The sequence below is a fragment of the Delphinapterus leucas genome, chromosome 9 (assembly GCF_059928025.1).
Source record: "Delphinapterus leucas isolate spDelLeu-1000000601 "Yukka" chromosome 9, BTC_Dleu_Yukka2, whole genome shotgun sequence".
In the NCBI taxonomy this organism is placed as follows: domain Eukaryota; kingdom Metazoa; phylum Chordata; class Mammalia; order Artiodactyla; family Monodontidae; genus Delphinapterus; species Delphinapterus leucas.
In genome coordinates this window covers 32,965,449-32,984,228 of record NC_143137.1, presented here as the reverse complement: position 1 = coordinate 32,984,228, position 18,780 = coordinate 32,965,449, and the positions used below count along the sequence as shown (strand labels likewise).

General features: G+C 39.6%; 1 protein-coding gene across 2 annotated transcripts in view; it reads left to right on the top strand.

Annotated features, from left to right (window-relative positions):
- The window catches only part of MET (MET proto-oncogene, receptor tyrosine kinase), a 127,854-nt gene that overhangs the window by 16,415 nt on the left and 92,659 nt on the right, over window positions 1-18,780 (top strand). Inside the window, exon 2 of one of the 2 annotated variants that reach the window (XM_022582727.2) lies at window positions 17,564-18,780. In XM_022582727.2, the coding sequence (XP_022438435.1) occupies window positions 17,578-18,780 (1,203 nt within the window). In that variant the 5' untranslated portion in view covers window positions 17,564-17,577. The other variant, XM_089917484.1, reaches the window with a different exon arrangement.

Sequence of the window (18,780 nt, the reverse complement as noted above, 5' to 3'; positions counted from 1 at the left end):
CCTGTTTTCCTTGTCATTTTCTCTAGGTATTTTTTGATTTCTTCAGTGATCTCTTGGTTATTAAGTAGTGTATTGTTTAGCCTCCATGTGTTTGTATTTTTTACAGATTTTTTCCTGTAATTGATATCTAGTCTCATAGCGTTGTGGTTGGAAAAGATACTTGATACGATTTCAATTTTCTTAAATTTACCAGGGCTTGATTTGTGACCCAGGATATGATCTATCCTGGAGAATGTTCCATGAGCACTTGAGAAGAATGTGTATTCTTTTGTTTTTGGATGGAATGTGCTATAAATATCAATTAAGTCCATCTTGTTTATTGTATCATTTAAAACTTGTGTTTCCTTATTTATTTTCATTTTGGATGATCTGTCCATTGGTGAAAGTAGGGTGTTAAAGTCCCCTACTATACTTGTGTTACTGTCGATTTCTCCTTTTATGGCTGTTAGTATTTGCCTTGTGTATTGTGGTGCTCCTATGTTGGGTGCATAAATATTTACAATTGTTATATCTTCTTCTTGGATTGATCCCTTGATCATTATGTAATGTCCTTCTTTGTCTCTTGTAATAGTCTCTGTTTTAAAGTCTATTTTGTCTGACATAAGAATTGCTACTCCAGCTTTCTTTTGATTTCCATTTGCATGGAATATCTTTTTCCATCCCTTCACTTTCAGTCTGTATGTGTCCCTAGGTCTGAAGTGGGTCTCTTGTAGACAGCATATATATGGGTCTTGTTTATGTATCCATTCAGCCAGTCTATGTCTTTTGTTTGGACCATTTAATCCATTTACATTTAAGGTAATTATCGATATGTATATTCTTATTACCATTTTATTAATTGTTTTGGGTTTGTTATTGTAGGTCTTTTCCTTCTGTTGTGTTTTCTGCCTAGAGAGGTTCCTTTAGCATTTGTTGTAAAGCTGGTTTGGTGGTGTTGAATTCTCTTAGCTTTTGCTTGTCTGTAAAGGTTTTAATTTCTCCATCAAATCTGAATGAGATCCTTTCTGGGTAGAGTAATCTTGGCTGTAGGTTTTTCTCCTTCATCACTTTAAATATGTACTGCCACTCCCTTCTGGCTTGCAGAATTTCTGCTGAAAGATCAGCTGTTAACTTTATGGGGATTCCCTTGTGTGTTATTTGTTTTTGCCTTGCTGCTTTTAATATTTTTTCTTTGTATTTAATTTTTGATAGTTTGGTTAATATGTGTCTTGGTGTGTTTCTCCTTGGATGTATGCTGTATGGGACTCTCTGTGCTTCCTGGACTTGATTAACTATCATTTCCTTTCCCATATTAGGGATGTTTTCAACTATAATCTCTTCCAATATTTTGTCAGTCCCTTTCTTTTTCTCTTTTTCTTCTGGGACCCCTATAATTCGAATGCTGGTGCATTTAATGTTGTCCCAGAGGTCTCTGAGACTGTCCTGAATTCTTTTCATTCTTTTTTCTTTATTCTGCTCTGCACTAGTTATTTCCATTATTTTATCTTCCAGGTCACTTATCCATTCTTCTGCCTCAGTTATTCTGCTATTGATCCCTTCTAGAGAATTTTTAATTTCATTTATTTTGTTGTTCATCACTGTTTGTTTGCTATTTAGTTCTTCTAGGTCCTTGTTAAACGTTTCTTGTATTTTCTCCATTCTATTTCCAAGATTTTGGATCATCTTTACTATCATTATTCTGAATTCTTTTACAGGTAGACTGCCTAGTTCCTCTTCATTTGTTAGGTCTGGTGGGTTTTTATCTTGCTCCTTCATCTGCTGTGTTTCTCTGTCTTCTCATTTTGCTTAACTTACTGTGTTTGGGGTCTCCTTTTTGCAGCCTGCAGGTTCGTAGTTCGTGTTGTTTTTGGTGTCTGTCCCCAGTGGCTAAGGTTGGTTCAGTGGGTTGTGTAGGCTTCCTGGTGGAGGGGACTAGTGCCTGTGTTGTGGTGGATGAGGCTGGATCTTGTCTTTCTGGTGGGCAGGTCCACATCTGCTGGTGTGTTTTGGGGTATCTGTGGCCTTATGATTTTATGCTGCCTCTCTGCTAATGGATGAGGTTGTGTTCCTGTCTTGCTAATTGTTTGGCACAGGGTGTCCAGCACTGTAGCTTGCTGGTCGTTGAGTGGAGCTGGGTGTTGGTGTTGAGATGGAGATCTCTGGGAGAGCTTTTGCTGTTTGATATTACTTGGAGCTGGGAGGTCTCTTGTGGACCAGTGTCCTGAACTTGGCTCTCCCACCTCAGAGGCACAGCCCTGACGCCTGGCTGGAGCGCCAAGAGCCTGTCATCCACACGGCTCAGAATAAAAGGGAGGAAAAAAAAGAAAGAAACAAAGTAGAATATAAAGTAAAATAAAATAATGTTATTAAAATAAAAAGTATTAAAAAAATGTTTTAAGTAATAAAAAAAAAGAAAGAGGAGAGCAACCAAACCAACAAAGAAATCCACCAATGATAACAAGTGCCAAAAACTATACTAAAAACAAACAAACAAAAAAAGCAGACAGACAGAACCCTAGGGCAAATGTTAAAAGCAAAGCTATACAGACAAAATCACACACAGAAGCATACACATACTCACAAAAAGAGGAAAAGGAAAAAAAACAAAACAAAACAAAACAAAAAAAAAATATATATATATATCGTTGCTCCCAAAGTCCACCACCTCAATTTGGGATGACTCGTTGTCTATTCAGGTATTCCACAGATGCAGGGTACATCAACTTGTTTGTGGAGATTTAATCCGCTGCTCCTGAGGCTACTGGGAGAAATTTCCCTTTCTCTTCTTTGTTCGCACAGCTCCTGGGGTTCAGCTTTGGATTTGGACCCGCCCTCTGCATGTAGGTCACCTGAGGGTATCTGTTCTTCCCTCAGACAGGACGGGGTTAAAGGAGCAGCTGATTCTGGGTCTCTGGCTCACTCAAGCCAGGGGGAGGGAGGGGTACGGATGCGGGGCGAGCCTGCGGTGGCAGAGGCAGAGGTGACATTGCACCAGCCTGAGGCGCACCGTGCGTTCTCCCGGGGAAGTTGTCCCTGGATCACGGGACCCTGGCAGTGGCGGGCTGCACAGGCTCCCGGGAGGGGAGGTGTGACCTGTGCTTGCACACAGGTTTCTTGGTGGCGGCGGCAGCAGCCTTAGTGTCTCATGCCCTTCTCTGGGGTCTGCGCTGATAGCCGCGGCTCGCGCCCTTGTCTGGAGCTCCTTAACGCGGTGCTCTTAATCCCCTCTCCTCGTGCACCAGGAGACAAAGAGGCAAGAAAAAGTCTCTTGCCTCTTCGGCAGGTCCAGACTTTATCCCGGACTCCCTCCCGGCTAGCCGTGGCGCACTAGCCCCCTTAAGGATGTGTTCATGCAGCCTCCCCCAGTCCTCTCCCTGAGATCTGACCTCCGAAGCCCGAGCCTCAGCTCCCAGCCCCCGCCCACCCCGGCGGGTGAGCAGACAAGCCTCTCGGACTGGTGAGTGCTGGTCGGCACTGACCCTCTGTGCGGGAATCTCTCCGCTTTGCCCTCCGCACTCCTGTTGCTGCGCTCTCCTCCGTGGCGCCGAAGTCCCCCTCAGCCACCCGCAGTCTCTGCCCGCCCGCGAAGGGGCTTCCTAGTGTGTGGAAACCTTTCCTCCTTCCCAGCTCCCTCCCAGAGGTTCAGGTCCCATCCCTATTCTTTTGTATCTGTTTATTCTTTTTCTTTTGCCCTACCCAGGTACGTGGGGAGTTTCTTGCCTTTTGGGAGGTCTGAGGTCTTCTGCCAGCGTTCAGTAGGTGTTCTGTAGGAGTTGTTCCACATGTAGATGTATTTCTGATGTTTTTGTGGGGAGGAAGGTGATCTCCATGTCTTACTCTTCCACCATCTTGAAGCTCCTCCCCCTTCCCAGTTTTTCAAAGTTACAGACCTCTTCTACCACCTCCCCTCCAGGCACTCTTGATCCCCCAATGCTGCTTTTTTTTTTTTTTTTTTTTTTGCCTGTAACACTCATCACCTTCTTTTTTTTCACATTCTGAAACTTCTTTATTTGTTGAGGACAGTTAACAAATAGAATAAATACTTTTCACATGGAGCCCTGCATTTTTTCCAACATTTATTTATCAACTTCTAATATATTACAGGATTGACTTAATTGTTTTATGTATTTGTTGTCTGGAGCACCTGCTACAGAGTAAGTTCCACAACAGCAGGAATGTTTGTTTTGTTTACTGGTGTAGCCCCAAGCACCTTGCACATATTAGCTCCTCAATAAATATTTGTCAAATTTAGTCTTGAATAGCTGTTGAACATACAAAATTGATGCTTGAGAGATGGATTTCTGGACTCTCTGGAGCTAAAGAGGTGAGGATGCAGATCTGGGAGTCTTCACTCTATTGTAAGTCTTCATCCTCTAGTGCCTGGAAGATTCAGTGACCTTCCGTTATGTCTTCTGGCCTGTAGCTCCTTTCCCCTCCAGTCCACTCACCACACTGTCACCAAAGTTGTCTAATATATAGTTATAAGTATTCTGGTTTCCGTGTCCTGATTAAAACCTCCCAGGGACTCTCCACTACTGAAAGAGTACAGGCCCCTCAATAGGATGCATAAGACTTTCTGTGATATGCCGCAGCCTAACCTTCCGGCTTCATCCACACCCAGCCCAGCCCACATAGCCTCTGTGCCTGTTACAGCTTCCTGACCAGCCCTGCATATTCTCCCCAAGGTGCCTGCATGTATGGTCTCTCAGTCCAGAGTGTCTGTCCCGTCTCCACTGTGCCTGAGCAACTCCAGCTTATCCTGCAAGTAATATCTTCACTCTAGGATACTACTTGGCCCTGCCTCTGTCTGCTGTAGTTAGCTCTCCTTCCCTGTATTCCTCCAGAGATGTGCACCCATCTGGAGTTCACAACTAGAGGGCAATGTGCCAGGAGGCTGGGACTGCCAACCAGTGGGCAGCACCTATATGGTTAAAAAGTTTTTTAATGCCTTGCTCTCTTTTCTCTCTTTCTCTCCCTCAAACACACACACACACACACACACACACACCCTGGATTATTTTTCCTTGAATTGATCCATTATATAAATGCAATCCTGAGCACAGTTGTTTTTAAGTTGTCCTAACCTTTTAGTTTATCGATTTTTCAAGGATCCAGAGTTTTAGATATTGGATTCTGTACTTATTTTTCTGTACTGTTCTGTTTTTATGAGGATAGCTTTGCTTGGTGTTCTTTATTCATTTTAAATTATTTAAGATTTTTGTAGAAAGTTTTATTTGGTTCTTTTTTTCTCTGATTACATATTGATCTCAATGTCGTGATATTTATGTGCTTTTAATTTTTCTCTCAACACTGTTAGAATTGCATTATGTTCACCCAAGGAATCCACATCTATACAAAATATGGCCAGTTTTGTTATTTTTTCCATTCATACTATTTTCATGATTTCTAAAAGTTTTTTTTTTTCTACTTTGCTTGAAAAGAAAACATCATATACTGACAAAATTCACCTTGAAAAGGGTCCCTAGTTCACTTCACTGCCAGAGAGTCTACTAGTTAACTTTGATTTCCAAGAAAAGTTCTCAGATGTGAGCAAAATAAAATTCAGCCACACCCTAAGAGCTAGGTGCAAATAGTGTTAGAGGAGAATGCCCCCCTTGCTTGACCACTCCATATTTCAGGGTCACAGCCTGCCCTTTGGCATCCTCATGTGTCTCCTCTTTTTCTCTCTTTCCCTGGATGCTGATTTCTCTTTCTTTACGTGACAGCGGCCATGACACGAATGGGGTCCACTAACCACCAGCATTCCTCTGCAGCCATTTGATTTCTGCTTTGGGTAACACCAGAGGAGATTGATCAGTTATATAAACTCAATCCTGAGCACAGTTCTTCCCATTTGGAATGCACCGTGCCTTATGCCGAGGACATTTTCAAACACTGAGGGAGGGAAATGTCGGATTTATTAATGAGTGATGTACTGGCTTCCTCTCTGTGTCTCCCTTTTGTGGTTCACATTCTGACCATTCAGTCAGGTTTATCCTGTTCAAACCCTGTATTTGAATGCAACTGGAAGAGGTTGCTATGCTTTTTTTCATTTTTATTTTAATTTGTGTAGTTAGAAAAATGTTTCTCAAATGTGATTTGTGGATTCATGTTATTCAGGGTTCCTGGATTAATTGAACAAAATCTGGTAGCACTTCTACACGATCTGAATTATAAAATTACATCTATCCATTAGGCTGAAAAATATTTTAAAATAGTTTTATAGGATTTCAAGAATCTTAGCACTTTCTTAACATTGAAAGTTCAATCTTCACATTTTCAAGGGCAGTGAAACATTCTTATCTGACCTACGGCTTATTAATGGAACAAAAGCCTGTCCATCAATCAAGACTGACAGTTCAATGTATTTTCTGAACAGGACTTCTTACAATATGCACAATGATAAAACAAATGTCCATTTATTCTTATTTCCCAGAAGTTGAATACTTTCAGCCATTCTTAAAAGGACAAAGATATTTACTAACAGATTATGACTGTGTGAGGGATAATGTTGAGAATATAATGGAATTCTGTTGTTTTTATCTTTACTGTTACCATATCAGAGTTGGACAATTATCTTGATCATGTTTGACAACTAGAAAATGCATGTTGGCTTTTTCTTGTGCTATGATTCAGTCATTTTCAACTTTTAAAATGTTTATTGGAAGAAGGGATACAATACTAGATAAGAATCTGAATAAGAGCACTATTTAGGTATCTATCAAAGAAGCAACATTTGTATAATAATCAAGAGTAATTGTTTAGAGGAGCTGCTAAAACAATATTTATAACACATGAAAATTATTTTTGTACCATGTTTAACTTGTTTTCTCCTATAGTGACCTATATATGAATTTTAATAAGCTTTTTATTATAAATAAAGTATACATATTAATATAGGAATACTTTTTCTGTTTCAGAAATTAATGTCAGTGATAGGTTGCCGTATACACTATAACTTTTCTCTACAAGCACACAAATGTTTTCCTTGATTTTTAGTAGAAAAAAAAATCTTCCTTTTACATAGTTGTACCTTCACATGATATTTAAAACCATCTGTTAGGAACAGGTTACCCTGATAATCACTTTGAAAACAGCATGTTTTAGACACACAGCATCAAAACAGCAACAACAACAACAACAAAAACATATGCAGTTTTGCAACATACATGTGCTACAAAAACCTTAAAAATACAGTTCTACTCCAACAGATAAATAGGTTTGGCCAAAATATTTTCAATCTAAGTTCTGTTAGTAAAAAGGGTGATTATTCCCTTATTTTTCTCCATTTGCTTACAACTCATAATGTCATATAATATACATTCATTGGACATATTTATACTAAAAAAATTACTCATTGTTTATCTGAAATTCAAATTTAACTAAGCATCCTATATATTCATTTCCTAAACCTCAGTGGGGGCATGGGTTTGCTCTTCTTTAAAGAGGTAAAGTAATGGTTCCTTATGTGTTGTTCTTCGTTAGTGTGGAAGGCCCTTACCATGTCTTGGAGGACAATTTTTTTTTTAACTTTATTTTTTTTAACATCTTTATTGGAGTATAATTGCTTTACAATGGTGTATTAGTTTCTGCTTTATAACAAAGTGAATCAGCTATACATACACATATATCCCCATATCTCTTGGAGGATAATTTAAGAAGGACTTCAGGAACTTGAAACAGCTTTAGAGGAAAACCACAAGATGGCCAAAGCGTGGAAAAATAAGAAATAACACTATTTAAACTGTAGATGAGAGGGCCAAGGTGATGAAATAGCAAGTATTTGGAGTGGGCTCACATAGTGGACTGTGCCAAGTTCCTCATTTTTGATGAAGGTACGCAGAAACTGGCTAAGACACAACTTAGGAGGGTAAGCATAATAGCTACATTTATTGGATGCCAGTGTATGCTGCATAATTGAATGCCAGTGTCTCATAATTCATCTCTAACCCTCCTGGCCAACCCACAGATGTGTACCATTATTATCCCCATGTTTTAGATGAAGAAACTGACACTCAGAGTCAGAAGGTATGTAAATGGTAAAGCCCAGATTCACATCACATCAGAGTGTGATGACACCAAGGCCCATACTCTCTCCACTACACCCACCTGTTCTCCAGAAGGCTTATGAGTTATTGGGAACAATGTTGTTAAGCAAACTAGTCTGTAAATATTAGGCATAAGATTAACTCATGGGAATTTTGAATCATTTAAATGTGGTCATATAAATGAGCAGTTGTGTGGGCTGAAAAACCCTGAAGACTTCTTCTGTCCTTTTGACTTACTGTTAGAAATCATTGTCAAGGTAGTGTCTGGCTACAGTAGAAGGGATTTTTGACATGTATTGTTTTACCTTTCTAAAGTCAGCTTAGGTTTTTTTGTGTTTTTTGCGGTACGCGGGCCTCTCACTGTTGTGGCCTCTCCCGTTGCGGAGCACAGGCTCCGGACACGCAGGCTCAGCGGCCATGGCTCACGGGCCCAGCCGCTCCGCAGCATGTGGGATCTTCCCAGACCAGGGCACGAACCCGTGTCCCCTGCATCGGCAGGCGGACTCTCAACCACTGTGCCACCAGGGAAGCCCAGCTTAGGTTTTTTGATGATAATAACACTAAGTGTTAAAGCTTTAGGCCTAGGAATCAAATGTTGAACAAGGCATGTTTTAAAATTTGCTTTCTCGACAGCCCAGTAGATCTGTCACTTTTCAATTTAGGCTACATATTTAGATTTTTAGCATTTATCTTGCTATCTTCAAATCCACAGACTGTATACTTTTTGAGGGTAGAAACTCTCAGTATTTAGACAAGGGCATGGTATGCAATGGGAGCTCACAAATATTTGATTAATATTATGTGATATAATATGACTTCATAAGCAGTGAGTGTTTATAAATACAGTATTTTAAATGTCATCAGGAATCTCCTATTGGGATCTTCTTTCCTTGGCTTTGTTTTTATGGGCCTACTTTTCAAATTAATGGAAATAATATGAATGTAGAAAGGGCTAAGAATTTTCCTTAGTATTTCACTCTGGCAAGTCCTCCTGGAGAATTTAGCCATGACTGTTTTTATGACTGCAGTTTCCTTAATACGGGGCCTCGGCCATTTTCCATCATCATAAATCCCTTATACACTTATAAGCAGGATTGAAATGTTTTCTAGTTTTTATATTTTGACTCTTCACTTAGATACATTATTTCTATCTTGAGATTATGTTAAGTAAATATTGTAGAAGAATTTGAAACTATAGAGCAGAAAAAAGCTAGTGTAGCACCTCAGAAATTTTAACTAGTAGATATATCTCCAAATGCAAAGTGAAATATTTAAAGAAATTATTCAAGTAAATAAACTGTCTTTGCCAATTACTTGAATGTTTTATATAAAGTTGCTTTTTTGCACTTGACTTTGTGTTTGAATTCACAAGTTTGTAGAATCTTCGAGTGGACGTTGTTTAGTCAGGACTTTCAGGCACAAGGAATAAAAGAATCACAATAAGGGGCTTCCCTAGTGGAGCAGTGGTTAAGCATCCACCTGCCAATGCAGGGGACACAGGTTCGAGCCCTGGCCCGGGAAGATCCCACATGCTGCAGAGCAGCTAAGCCCGTGCACCACAACTACTGAGCCTGCGCTCTAGACCCCGTGAGCCACAACTACTGAGCCCACGTGCTGCAACTACTGAAGCCCTCAGTCCTAGAGCCCGTGCTCCACAACAAAGAGAAGCCACCGCAATGAGAGGCCTGCGCACCACAACGAAGAGTAGCCCCCCCGCTCGCCGCAACTAGAGAAAGCCCGCGTGCAGCAACAAAGACCCAAAGCAGCCAAAAATAAATTAATTAACTAATTTTAAAAAATCACAATGAAACTGCTGATGGAAAAAAGAAAGAGAAAGAAAGGAGGAAAGGAAAAATGTACTGGTTCTCATTAGCTGAAGACATGGTGGATGCAGATGCTTACACAGTAGCATTAGTGGCCTTTCTTCATGTCCAGGATCCCCTGCCTCTTGGGTCAGTTTCATGCTCAGGCAGGCTTTCTCCACACAGTGACAAAGATGGTCATCAGACAGTACAAGTTAATATCATTCTCAGTGCTAGTGATTTTTGAGGGAGAGAGGTCCCCTCCCAGTATCTATATTAAACCCCAAAAGACCCTGGTTCGCCTTGATTTAGTCACATGCTCACCCCTGTCCAAGCTCTGGGTCAAAGGAATAGAATTCACTAAAAGGCCAGCCTGGTTTGCAAGCTCACTTTGTGGGGAAGAGATAAGCCAGGTGGTTGACAGCCCCATTAGATAGGGGAGAGTTTTCAAAAGAGTTGCCAGTAGTAGAGCAGGGGCTGGGCAGGTAAATGCAGAAAAAGTTTTCAAAATATTGTGCCTTTAGAACAAAAATCTTTTCCAGGAAATGCAAATAATTTGAAACAGCTCAAATAAGCATCATACTTAAAAAAATTAGAAATACACTTGTAAGAACTAGCTTGCATGTTTATCATATTTTAGATAATATTTTATCCTCTTTGAATCTCAGTTTTGTCATGAAAGCATGGGAGTTTCCCCTGACAGGTTACCCTGAAAACATGGGAGTAATGCTTACCTTCTAAGAAAACGTTCACATTAGAAGAGGTGATGTAGTTGATGGCATCTTGTAAGCTATAAAGTACTACCTATATATATATAGTTATAAAATATTATGATTTCTAAGAAAAATCAGTTCCTAAGGAAAGCAGAGTTACCTGTGTCAAAGTTTTGGAAGTCCCTCTCTTTTAAAAACCTATTCCATGACACCTGTTGTGTTTTTTCATGAGCCATCAGTACTTGCTTACAACACAGGTATATGCTTTGAGACAGGTTTTTGTTGATGAGGGCAATGATGGTGACAGTAGTAGTGGTGATAGGCACAGGTAGTTACTCAATAACTCTTAGAGAACTAACTGTATTTCTAGATTTCTAGGGCATGAAAAGCCCAATGTAAGCTAGTTAAATGAGAAAACTAGAGGTAGATAGATGGCAGACAGAGTTGAGTATGTGGTCTTACCATTAGGTTAAGCTGGTATTTGTAGCTAATAGAGCAGCCCTCTTTAAAGGAAATACCCCTAAATACCAATAGCTTAATGACCAAGGTGCCACTGAGATAATCACTCCCAGGAAATGTTTTGCCAGTGAGTTTATGTTAACTATCAACTGAAAAGAAATACGGAAATGTTTTATGAGTGATTCAGTTTCACCTGCTATATGCATGACATTTTAAGAGAATGAATTAGTCAGTCTGTTTGAATCATCTTTACGTGTTCCTTCTAGTAAGGAACTCAAAGTTGGTTAAATGGCCAGTGCTGTTTCAGAAAGAAAGAAAAAACAAACAGTAAAAAGACATTTTATATTGAAAGCCTGATCCAAGCACATCACAGGAATAAATGTATCAAGGCAAAAATACATAAAAGATGAAAGTAGTTCTGGAGTCACTCCCAATATAAATATTAAAATTGCTCACACAGCCTGATCTGGCAGATGATATAGATAGAGAAGAGAGAGCAATATATGCCAGTTTAATGGCATTGGAGTAAAACGTAGAAAAACAATCTCAGAGTTGAAAATTATTGGAGTTGGAAAATACTTCAGCGTTCATTGGTTCAACCCAGGGGTATGCTTGTAAGTATTTAATAACCATCCCTCCAGGGGGGAAATAAGCCCTGATTTTTAGTGTTTGCCAACTTCTATGGGGTAAATACTCCCACCAAGGCTGATTTCAAGCAACCAAGATGAGGTCACTGAACACGAGTTGGGAAGAGATGCGTACACTAAGCCATCATTAGCTGGTTCCAGGGGCCTCCAGCACACAACTTGTTCAACACTGTAATTTTACAAATAAGAAAGCAGCTAAGGCCAAAGGAGTTGGGTGACTGGCTTTGGGTCATACAACCATTTAGCTGTACTGCCACAACCAAAACTCAGGTTTCCACCCCACTCGCCCGCCATGCTGAGCTTCAGTATTGGGAATGCATTGTGAGGAAAGGACTATGACTGATTGATTAGTAAACTTGCCTGACTCCCTTAGCCTGGATAAGTTCCCCTTGAGGGGCTCCCATAGACATTTCCACGTTGAGTTTAAACTGTAGTCCGTTTGTCTGCCTCTTCATCTCACAATTAGAAAGTTTTTTATTTATTTTCATATCTTCTGCACAGTATCTCAAACACAGTACATGCTCAAAAACTATTTGTTGAGGGCATGAACAAGCAATAATAGAGAATATTTATTGTGCCAAGCACTGCTCCTAGTGGTTTATGTTCATTAACTCATTGAATCCTCAGAGTAACCATCATAAGTGAGACAGGTACTATAATCACTCCGATATTTCAAATGAGAAAATAAATGCTCAGAAAAATTTACCGAAGGTCACACAGACAGTGAATGGATTCAAACCCTGCAGTCTGTCTCCAGAGCCTGTGCACTTGATCACTCAGCTGTCACTCAGTTAACTGGCAGTGTCATCAGTGTGCATAGCTCAGCAACAGATATTTCCCAAAGTGTTCCTCCATTCCTCGTGAGGGACACAAACATTTCCTGGAGAAGATCTAATCTGACCAACACACACCATTGTTAACGGGGAAGGGCCTCAGTTAATTGGAATGATTAATAAAACAGGATGTTTAAGTTTTCTCGTTATCTGAGGATTAAATAGAACCCATATTTTAATTAAAAATTCTGTTGTTGACAGTGGGCCCTAGTCCTATATTTTTGCTTTAATAAAAAAATTTTTTTAATTAACATTTTTTTGATTTCTCAACCTGAAAAATGGCGTCACCATTTGCTATCAAGAGAATATGAAGAAAGTATAGGAGACTGGGTTACTAACTCCAGGGTTATTCTGCAGGGTTTTTTCCTTAAATAGAAAAAATTTTTCTCCTTCCCTACTGGTTTTCTTATAATTTGCCATCTCATCAAATGAGATAACAGTTTGTACATTTTCTTGGATTCTAGTTGATTGAGGTTTAGTACCATGAAAGACATGTACGAACCTTCAGATAGGAAACTTATTTTTTAAACATAATACCTCAGATTTTTTTTTTTTTTAAGATCATGTTGAAGGTTCCCTCAAAAAGCCTAGAAGAAAAAAGTCATTCTCACTCCACACTGCATTCATGGGCATCAACTAAGATGCAAATTGGTTGTAATGCTTTTTTTTCTTTTGACAATGATAGTTTGTTTATTTTCTTCCCGTATTATTTTTCCTAGAGAAAATACAGTGATAAATTATGTACTAGGCTAATGTCCCCAATTTCAGAAGATACACTGATAGCATTTTGAGAAGTGCATTTAATTTTTCTGCATAATGTATTCTAGAAGGTTTAGACACATATTTGTAGTTTGTAGTTTGTATTTGTCTTGTAATAGAACAACTTGTCCCAAATCCTTTTCTTCTACTCCTTGTTATTCCCCCTACCAGTGCCAAAACTTTTCTAGTATACTTTAAAATAGTGAGACTTACATTCAAAAACAGCAAGTTTATGCATATATATATACATATATATGCACATATGTAACAATCATATAGTTATACATGTTTAAGTGTGTATACACACACACATGTATACACTATGTAACAAACAAAGTGCTTTCAAGGATAAGATCTCTTTTTGATACTTAAAGCAGTCATGTGAGGCTATTGGACCCTGGGAATCAGAGGTGAATGAATTGCCTAAAGTCATACAGCTAGAGAGGGAAAGGGCCAGAACCAGAGCTCTGTCTAACTTCTGCTCCAGTGCACTCTCCCTCTTAGCTCAGGAAGCTGCTCCAGTGTTAGTGAAGCATTCAACATCCTGGACAGATTCCTGTCAGTCAGACATGGGATTGAATCTGGTTCTGTGTGACTTTTGGCAAGTTTGCTCATCTAGAAATGGAGAATAATAATACTTCCTACTTCACAGGGTGTTTACAAAGAGTATATCAGAGGGTTTAGCAGAATGCCTGGCACGTGGTAAACACTCGTATACAAGTTATTGTTATTTTTATTATATGGTTTATACCTTACTGAAGCTCTGCTTTGCCCTCCGGTCCAACTATAATTTTGTAGCCTATATCCTCAATCAGATGTCTTCATTTGGATCCTTAAAATCATTGTGTCCTTGACCTTCTTTCTTGGGTTTCTTCCATATCTCATGAATGTGAAGAGGAAGTCATATACATTGTGTCTTCAGGAAGCCCTCAGAGCTACTATACAATCCTTTCTTTCTTGCTGACCTCAGTTTGCATACCCTGCTGTAGATATTCTAAACCTCCTCCTTTACCCTGAAGTCCCTGGTCACTCCTCTGTAACCATCAATTTCAGCAGATGGTCATATACCCTAATTTATTTTTTAGAACATTGAGATCGTATTCCCTGAACTCCTTAAATGTCCCTATATCTTTATGTGACTTCTCATCTTCTGCTGTCTCAGAAAGAGTGACTTCTCTTATGTTTCAGGGCTCTTGGAAATGCCTCTTTTTGATCCCTTGGAATGTTGATTGAACAATTTTTATCTCCCTCATTTGCTCTTTTTGTTTTCCCCGCTTCTCTAGGCCCATCTACTTGCATTTTTCCTGATTGTATCATATGCTCTCTCCTGCCACTTTATCTTTGCACAAACTGCTCTTCCACTAGGAATTTCCATTCCTCATCCTCCTTCAAGACTCAGCTCTAGCCTCATTTCCAGTCTGGTTGGCTGCCCTTACTACACATTCCCATAATTTCTGTCAACCCGTTGCCTCCACCAAGTGACTGTGAGCTTCCTGGGAAAGGTACCGTGTTTCTGGGTTCCAAGACCTACCACAGTGCCTGGCCTTTAGTAGATACCCAACAAACGTTAGTAGAAGAAAAAGAGACCTACAAATAAGTGTACGTCTTTCCTGCAACTTAAAGTCCTCTCAACCCTGATATTGCCTTCTGCTTGTCCTTCCTTTGACAAACATTCTACTTCCTCATCACATGTACCCTTGCAATTTAGTGGTCTGATACCACTGTTGAATCTGCTGAACCTACTCTTGTAAAGGTCAAGAAGGAGCTTTTGTGTGGATTACATCCACCTTCCTGAGGCCCTCGCCTGCCTTCTGTGACACAGTGCAATTTTGGCTCTCATGACGCCTCCCTGAACTAACTTACCTTCTTTGCTTCTTTCACTAGTTTCTCTAATGTGCGTATTCTCCGAGATCTGGTTCGTTTGTCTTCTCTTCCTTCACCTTTTCCCTCCATGAACATACTCTTTCTTGGTTTTAACCATCCCCTCTGTGCAGATAACATGCAAAGTTTATTTCTATTCCAACTAGAATCCCAATTGCCCCACTAAGATCAAGTCCTGAAGTTTCATTCTTTCTAATGCACAGATGGCAGATACTTGGCACTTATGCTTATACTTGCCTCTGTCTCATCTAAGATGGATATTACCTCACCCAAGACCAATCGTGCCACTTTCCCAGTAAGAGCAGGGTTCTCCTCAAAATCCTTCTCATTATTCTTCTCTATTGCTTGGCACATATGCTGTCTGCTTGGAATCTTCATTCTTCACTTCAGATAACCTGCTTGCTGGAAACAATGTAAAACCTACTAGTCATTCCTGTAGTAGAATGTTTTCACTCATTTCAATAACACATCAAACTCAACATATTCAAAACCAGCTTATCATATTCCTTGATCTTTAGCCTAACTTCCTCCTACTGACCACCCTAGTTTGTAACTTGTTCCACTTTTTCCCAGATGACGCCGCTTATCTTTACCTTCTCTTTGTGTTCCACCAGTTTAGGTGTCCAATCTTATTTATTCAAATATGTCTCTCATTCATCCCTTCCTTTCTATTCTTGGGGCCACCATCTTGCTTCTGGCCCTTACTACCTGGTTATGGGCTATAATGCCTGTCATCTGGTCTTCTCATTGCCAGGTTCTCCCTGCTCTAAGCCACATTTCCTCCAGATCAATCTTCCTAGAGTAAAACCTTGCTCATATGACTCTCCAGCTCAAAACCCTTCAATGACTTTCTACTACCTCTTAAATAATGCCTGTAATTCCTATCAGTTTGGTAGGGTAAAATTATCTTTGATTTTGGAGTCAGTAAATTTGGTTTTAATCTCTGGCTACTACTCTTATCTGTTCTGTGACTTTGAACTTATTGTTTAATTTTTATTCACTCATTTATTCAACATATATTTATTGAACACCTACTCTGTTCTAGGTTCTATATCAAGTCCTTGAGATAGAGTGATGAATCGAATAGGCATTGTCTTTGTCTTCTGGACCTGAAATATATTGGACTTGTCCATATTTCTCATGATCATAGTAATCCTAAGTACAGGCCATGCCTTCCTCTCTTGATGCTTTTAGCATTTGGTTTTTGCTATGCAGGAAATTATAATACCATGTATTATAGTAATTTGCATATATGTATTATCTCTCAACCCCATTGTAAGTTCACAGAAGGGTAAGTGCCATGTCCCATTTCCCATAGTGTAAGCACAGAGCCGTGCACAGTGAATTCTGTTGTGTTTTTGTGGACCTAGAGTTAGTCTTTGGCATAGTTACAATGCCCAGTATGTTTTTAGAGGCTCCCTTTGTCCTGTCAGAATTATGCATTTTTTCAAAAGGGGGAAAGAAGTAATAACTTTTTGGTTTCTATTTCTCTAAGGCCTTTATTTTCTAACCTTGCCTATAGCTGTTATAAGTAGAACTCACAATGTTTATAACTTGTGCACCTTAACTTTTTAAAACCTGAATAACAAATCCACTTATGCTTCCTAGTAGAAATACTTTCCTTGTGCATACAATGGAATGTTAAAATAATGTTCTTTTAACTAAATAACTTTTGACTTGGTAACGAACAATATGTTGTTTTTCCCTGAGAAATAATTCTAGGACTTTAGTCCTAAAGATTATATTTTATTTTATACATTTTTAGCTTTCTGTTTTTACATTCCCAGTGATCTTACATTAAGTTAAGCATTTGTCTATCCAAAACAATAGGTCAGTTATAGCCAAATTATAACCATACCTTTCCTCTGCACACAAAATCCTATAAACAGCATGTGATCATATTGCTTCTAGAATTTATGATTGTTTTGCACCAAAAGGAAGCTAAATTTAGCCCAGTAATTCTACATGCTCCCAAGGAAACAATGCCTGCTGTGACTTGTAGAATAAATGAATCTGAACCACAATTCCTTTACTTGACTAACTGAGAAAGTTTAAATATCAACCTAGTCATTAACCACAGATATTAAACCACATTAAACAACCAGCAAAAGGTTAAGAAAGAAGTTTGCTATTTTTCTGACTTCGCTGCTGAATGAATCTAACCTAGTTGCTGTTACAGAACAGAACATTGTTTGCATCTCATAATGGTTCTCTAAAATTACTTGTTCATGGCTTGAGTTCTAAAATTAGACTATGTAGAGTCATGTCCAACTGCACAATGCATCTTTATGTGAAACCAGCTAGAGTTTTTTGTTTTCACTCAATGTAAAAATTCCAGTTAGGAAGATTTGTTTCTAATAGTTTAACTGGTATAGTTCTTTCAGTTTCTTCTTTGTTTCTAACAACAGCTAAACTGCTCTTGCCTTGAACATGTTTTGGCAGATAAACTTCTCACCATGAAGGCCCCTGCTGTGCTTGCACCTGGCATCCTTGTGCTTCTGTTTACCTTGGTGCAGAAGAGCAATGGGGAGTGTAAAGAGGCACTAGTAAAGTCCAAGATGAATGTGAACATGCAGTATCAGCTTCCTAACTTCACAGCAGAAACACCCATTCAGAATGTCGTTTCCCACAAGCATCACATTTACCTCGGTGCCATTAACTACCTTTACGTTTTAAATGACAAAGACCTTCAGAAGGTTGCTGAGTACAAGACTGGGCCTGTGCTAGAACACCCAGATTGTTTCCCATGTCAGAATTGCAGCCACAAAGCCAATTTATCAGGTGGTGTTTGGAAAGATAACATCAACATGGCTCTGCTTGTTGACACATACTATGATGACCAACTCATTAGCTGCGGCAGTGTCCACAGAGGGACCTGCCAGCGACACGTCCTTCCACCTGACAATACTGCTAACATACAGTCGGAGGTTCATTGCATGTACTCTCCACAGGCAGATGAAGAGCCCAGCCAATGTCCTGACTGTGTGGTGAGTGCCCTGGGAACCAAAGTCCTGCTGTCTGAAAAGGATCGATTCATCAACTTCTTCGTGGGCAATACCATAAATTCTTCTTACCTTCCAGATCATTCATTGCATTCGATATCTGTGAGAAGGCTAAAGGAAACGCAAGATGGTTTTAAGTTTTTGACAGACCAATCCTATATTGATGTTCTACCTGAGTTCCGAGATTCCTACCCCATTAAGTATGTCCACGCCTTTGAAAGCAACCATTTTATTTACTTTTTGACGGTCCAGCGGGAAACTCTAGATGCTCAGACTTTTCACACAAGAATAATCAGGTTCTGTTCCGTAGACTCTGGTTTGCATTCGTACATGGAAATGCCTCTGGAGTGTATTCTCACAGAAAAGAGAAGAAAGAGATCCACAAGGGAGGAAGTGTTTAATATTCTCCAAGCTGCGTATGTCAGTAAGCCTGGGACCCAGCTCGCTAAGCAAATAGGTGCCAACCTAAATGATGATATTCTCTACGGGGTGTTTGCACAAAGCAAACCAGATTCCGTCGAACCAATGAATCGCTCTGCTGTCTGTGCGTTCCCTGTCAAATATGTCAATGAGTTCTTCAACAAGATCGTCAACAAAAACAATGTGAGATGTCTCCAGCATTTTTATGGCCCCAACCACGACCACTGCTTCAATAGG